The 5,210-nt window shown below is 51.3% G+C and overlaps 1 protein-coding gene across 1 annotated transcript; it reads right to left on the bottom strand.

The window, feature by feature from the left end:
- Positions 1–3,221: 3,221 nt before the first annotated feature.
- Positions 3,222–4,605, bottom strand: LOC133920430 (uncharacterized). The gene has a single exon (XM_062365048.1). It carries the CDS (start codon positions 4,433–4,435, stop codon positions 4,055–4,057), a length of 381 nt encoding a protein of 126 aa, XP_062221032.1. The 5' UTR covers positions 4,436–4,605; the 3' UTR covers positions 3,222–4,054.
- Between the last annotated feature and the right edge of the window lie 605 nt (positions 4,606–5,210).

Genomic DNA, 5,210 nt, shown 5'->3' with positions numbered 1-5,210 from the left:
TGTGATACAAAGAACAATAAAAATGTAGTTATGTAAAATAGCTTTCAAAAAGTACAGTTTACTAATAGTTTATACAATCGCAGTGCAGTTTTGTGAAACTTATTCTAAAAATAAAATAATTTAAGTATTAATTTTTAATTATAATAGAAATAAGATGACTCGTCCAAATATCATCGATGTACTCGTATATTCAGCTCAACGTAAATCAAACCTATCTTCCGCGATTAGCACTTGATTAGCAGCTGAAATATAAACGCGGACAGTGAACCAACTTAATGATTGCAACTGTAACGCGGAGCCGGTTTTCCCCCGCAATAATGCACGCAAACACGGGTCGTCCAAGCCTGAAATATACGGTCGGGCCAAACGATCGCCTGGTCGGGCCAAACGATCGCAGCTTTATAGTTTGCACGCCAAGTGGCTGTACAATAGGAAGATCGCAACACCAGCTGAGATACGGGGGTTGGGTAGACGACTCGCAGCGAGCCATGCATGCAACGGTTCGCCAAGTTAACCCTGCAACCGGTGTGTGAAACGAATTCAGCTGACGTGTCTAGGTTTCTTCTGCTCATGATTAACTAACTAACTTGTCAACGGACGCAGTCTTTGGCTTCTCCAAAGGGGCATTGACCGATCTGGTTCTGTGGCAGTGTACAATGCATGGCTGCCATGTTTGGAGGAAGAGGTAACATGGGGTGCCATGTATCGGCAGCTCGATCGTAGGTCGTAGCAGCCATTTCTTTGGGTGCAATGCAAACCATTGCACAAAGCCAGCCATAAACAATGCCTTGGAGCCCGAGGATATCATGTACTTGTGTCTAGCTTTCTTCACATGGACAAAGCTAGAACCTGCGCTGGGCATCGCGTGCTCTGCAGAGCGTCGCCATGGCCCACATGCCAGCGGCAATGTATTAGCAGGCTACAGATACTTAAATTAGGAACCTAGTGCACGAGCCGTGGCCAGATGGGTTGGATCTTAATTCGCTAACTGCACTGCAGGCATGTTGAGGTTGCTTCAAGGAAGGTACCCTGCAGTTTGTGTGCACAGCGCCGTGGGAACCGTGGTTAAATCGGATTAGTTCTACGAGCTCTGCAGCTGCTCTTGTTTGCTTGCGGCCGGAATCCGTGCATGAAAGTACGTGAGGTGTACATACTACGGACAAAATGCATGTGAAGGGCGTTTTATTTTGCAGGCAGCCTCTGCGATCCCAGATTTGCGTCAACAAATGTTTGATATCATGAAATCAGCACTCAGAGCGGTGATCGACCTGTCGCGATCTGCCTTGTACTCCAGTTACGCTCATTTTCATGTGGGAGTTTCTAACAGTATGTATGTAGAAGTTGTTGCATTGTTTCTTGCAAAATTTCTGTAAAGCGGATCCATGAGAGTAACTGACCGAGGTTTAGAGGAACTGCAAAGCTACTTTGCAACGAAGAGTGCAATGTCCTCGCCAAAAAAAAAAAAAAAAAAAAACGAACAGTGCAATGGCTAAATTAGCAGCCGAACTCTTGGTTGACCAATTGTTTCTCTTATTCATCAAGTAACCTACAAGTGAATGCGATCAACCTTGGCATACACAACAGAGGCGTACATAGCTAGCTAGCTAGCTCAATACAGTTCTTTGATGTTCGTACCAAGAGTTGTTTTTGACAGGTAACATGCACACCAAGATCGGTGGGGCCCAACGCCACATAATTAAAAAGAGGGGATACCAAACAATAAAAAAAAAAGAGGAAATATTGTGACGCACAAGTGATGCTAGCGTGACGTACCAATCTGGAGTCCCAACCCCCAACTCCCAGTGCCAATCAACATTTGGCAAAGGAAATTATTTCGGATAAGCAGGACGCGTAATCGCATCTATCCAGTACACCACAACTTGTGCTAACAGACATGGCGGTGAGCCGGTGACCTGACCGGGGGGCCGGGGCCCTAGTCTGGGCACGGGCGAATGGACCGATGCTTTATCCAATCCCTGCCGCGGGATCGCGCCCTGGCGGTCCAGATCAGCCCAGCGCCACGGCCCCACAGGTGCGGGCCCCGCTTCACGGGCACGGGATCCGGACCGCCCATGCTGCAGTGCACGGCCTGGATGCGTGCCTGGGCTCCCTACGACCACGCGACGTAAGCGCTAGCTTAGCTGTCCTCCTCCCCCCCGGCGGTCGTTGCGTGTCGCGCTGTGCGTCCGTGCCCCTGAAAGGGAGAGAGCTCTCGCCATCGACCGAGCCACGCACGGTCGTTTTCAGGTAGGTCACATGCGCGGCCAAGCTGGCTAGCTCTGTCCCCGCGCTGCGCTGCCTGCCGCGCGCTATCGCGATCGATCGGCACAGCGGCGCGGGCTGCTTGCTGCGCTTTTGTACGTGCGCATGTCACCAACACGGCTGTCGTTTCGTCGATTTGCGCTTGCGCGGCCGCTTCCACCGCAAACGCGAACTTTTTTGGGCTCGGTGGCCCGGCCAGTTCCCCTACGCAACGAGGAATGGCATCACCGCGCCATGTGCGCGTTGGTGGGCGCGCCCGAGCCTGCGGAGCCGGGCTGGGTTTTCGCTGGTATATCTGGCGTTCTTGCGTCTTTTCTCTGCGCGGCGCCCGTCGCCGAGCACCCTTCGGGCGCGTGGTTTAACTGATAACCTAGTGCCGCGTCCCGGCGGTGGTCTGATTGTGATAGCTGCCCGGTTGCAGGTGGACGAGCGGCGGTCAGATAGGTGATTTGATTTCTTGCTAATTTTTGGCACGGTCGGTGATGCGTAGGAAACAGGACTAAGATTCAACTTGGGGGTTTCAGAGTGTTGGTCTGTACGTGATTGTGATTAGTGAAAGGGTCAATCCGTCAATGGATTGGATGGAATACGTGTGGGAAAAATACTATACATCTTTCGCAATAACTATATGAGATCGACAGCTGCAAGTACGCGCGGAGGCCAGTACCGTTTGGGTACGTACGTAAACCTAGCCATTTCAGCGTAACTGCATATGTAAGGCCATGTGGCATCGGGCAGTTAGCTCTGCTTCATGGCACGAAGAAACTGGATCAGTAGCACGACACGGTACTGTGAAACACATTTCATTCGAGTATTAGTTGCAGGTAAAAGGACGGCTTTTTACTACATTGAACTGATGAACGTGCACGCGGCAGGACCAGGCTGTGCTTCAAAAAAAAAAAAAACTCGAAGAGTATCAAATCTTCCTGGCGAGAGTAATGCCGATCGACCATGCATCTTTCTGCTCTCTGTACCTGTCTCTACCTCGGTCAGTCTGTCCTTCGTTTCTCTTCTTCCACGGCCCTTATGTGCACATGCCCAGCTTAACTACTACTATTAACCCTACTGCCCTGCGCACCCGTCTTACCAGTACTCACCGTTCGCTAATTTCTCCCACAGCTGTTCTTAAAAAACCTCACTTAACATCGGCCGGGCCATCAGTATCAGCGTCAAGATGCTCCATTGCGGTTTCTCTGTGCAAGGAACGAACAACGAAGACAAGCACTAGCTCTCATTCGATCTTCTCTGCACTGAAGCTGATTAGACATGTGCAAATGACACATACCACATGCCACTAAGTAGGCCATGGTGGTGTACTACGCCCCCCACCCCGGTCATAAACCATAACTGTAACCCTCTTGTGTAGATCTTGTCGTACTGCTTAAGAGAATCTTAGGGCCGGGCTGGCTCCCATTTGGGCATTTCTTTCCCTGCAGCAACGCTCCATCAGCTAGATCACTGACACACGCAGAGTAAGCCACATGGAGCAGGACACCATCTTGACGGCAGAGAAAGAGACTTGACACGCTGCTTTGGTTCCTTTCCTAGCTCATTGTCTTATTGACTGATTGAATCCAGATTCCAGGTATGTACATCAGATCTCGGAAACAGAGGGGAAATTTTTGGATCGATCGATCCAAATGCCAGATTACAATGTGACATTTCAAAGTTGGGATGCAACCATTGGGCGCTCGCTTTGGCCCAACCAAATTAAATCGGCTGGTTGCAACCCAGGAAGAAGAAAGCTATACATGCCAATAGTGGAATACTACACGTAGGCTAACAAGGCTATCTAGCTAAAGCATTCCTCCGGGATACTCTGCAGCGCCGGCGACCACCGCCCCCTGCCCCTTCCGACAGCCACCACTTCGGCAGCCGCCGCCTGCTTCTTGGCGTGCTGCCGCTTGAGAACGCTGACGAGCTGCTCCAGCGACGGCGGCAGGGCGAAGGAGCCGCCCCCGGCGACTGCCGCCGCCAACTGCTTCAGCTGCTGCTTGCTGAGCACGATCTTGACGCGCATCGCGACGCCGCCCTCGCTGGCGTCGGCGATGCTCTCCCCTGTGGACTGCTCGATGGCCGTGACCGTCTTGGTGTCCAGCTGCAGCCGCGGGCACCTCGCCAGCCTCCTGCCGTCCCTCCTGCTCGGCACCGGCGCGGCAACCTCCAGCTCCATCGGATTTGATCTAATGCTTCTCTCACAACTCGCTCTTGCTCAACTAAGCTGTTCCTGCTTTCTCTCTTCTCGATCCAGTTGCTGTAACGCCAGTAGCTAGAAAGGAACGAGTATATAACACTGGTGCCTGTCTCAAGCTAGGGCTTTTATAAAGAGCTTACGAGTGAGACAGCTCAGAGGCGACTGTCTATGTAAAGATCGGAAAGGGACGCAGCAGGTGGTTTTTTCCCCCACGGGATTAGTTAGTTCGGTTGATTAAAAACTGCCGATACAGATGTGCAGTAATGGTACTGCAGTGTGGCAAGCCCTCATGCATGGGAGGGGCTCACGCATCACATGCAGTTGGGGAATTTCTGAGGACTAGCATTAGTGCGTCCCTGCAGGTTTGATCTGGATTTCCCGCAGCTTTACAAGTGGAATGTGTCATCTTGCGAGAGAAAAAGCTTTAGCTCATGTTTGCATCGAAGGAGGCACAGCTTTCACCGGAGCTCTTTTTTTAGAAAAAAAAAAGTCGTTACTTGTTGTATACGTACAGATCTCAACGTGCATAGGTGCTATGGTATGATACGCACAGTAGTACGCTGTTGGCTGTTGCTACGCGTGGGTAACTAATGTTGCTGTGTGGGTTTGTCTGGCTGTCTACTGGGAAGAGCTGAGACGAGTAGACGATCGATCGACAGACAGACAGATCTCGAGGCCAGGCAGCAGGCTGCTGTTAAATCTGGCAAGCATACGCCTCTGCAGGAGACGTCGTCGCATGTGCGCAGGCATGCAT

This window comes from Phragmites australis, chromosome 6 (genome assembly GCF_958298935.1).
Source record: "Phragmites australis chromosome 6, lpPhrAust1.1, whole genome shotgun sequence".
NCBI classification, from domain to species: Eukaryota; Viridiplantae; Streptophyta; class Magnoliopsida; order Poales; family Poaceae; genus Phragmites; species Phragmites australis.
The sequence above is the reverse complement of the archived record's forward strand: the minus strand, read 5'-3'. Positions and strand labels throughout refer to the sequence as shown.

What these genes read in the sequence shown, in the direction of transcription:
- LOC133920430 (XM_062365048.1), bottom strand. Translation starts at nt 4,435, where the DNA reads ATGGAGCTGGAGGTTGCCGCGCCGGTGCCGAGCAGGAGGGACGGCAGG.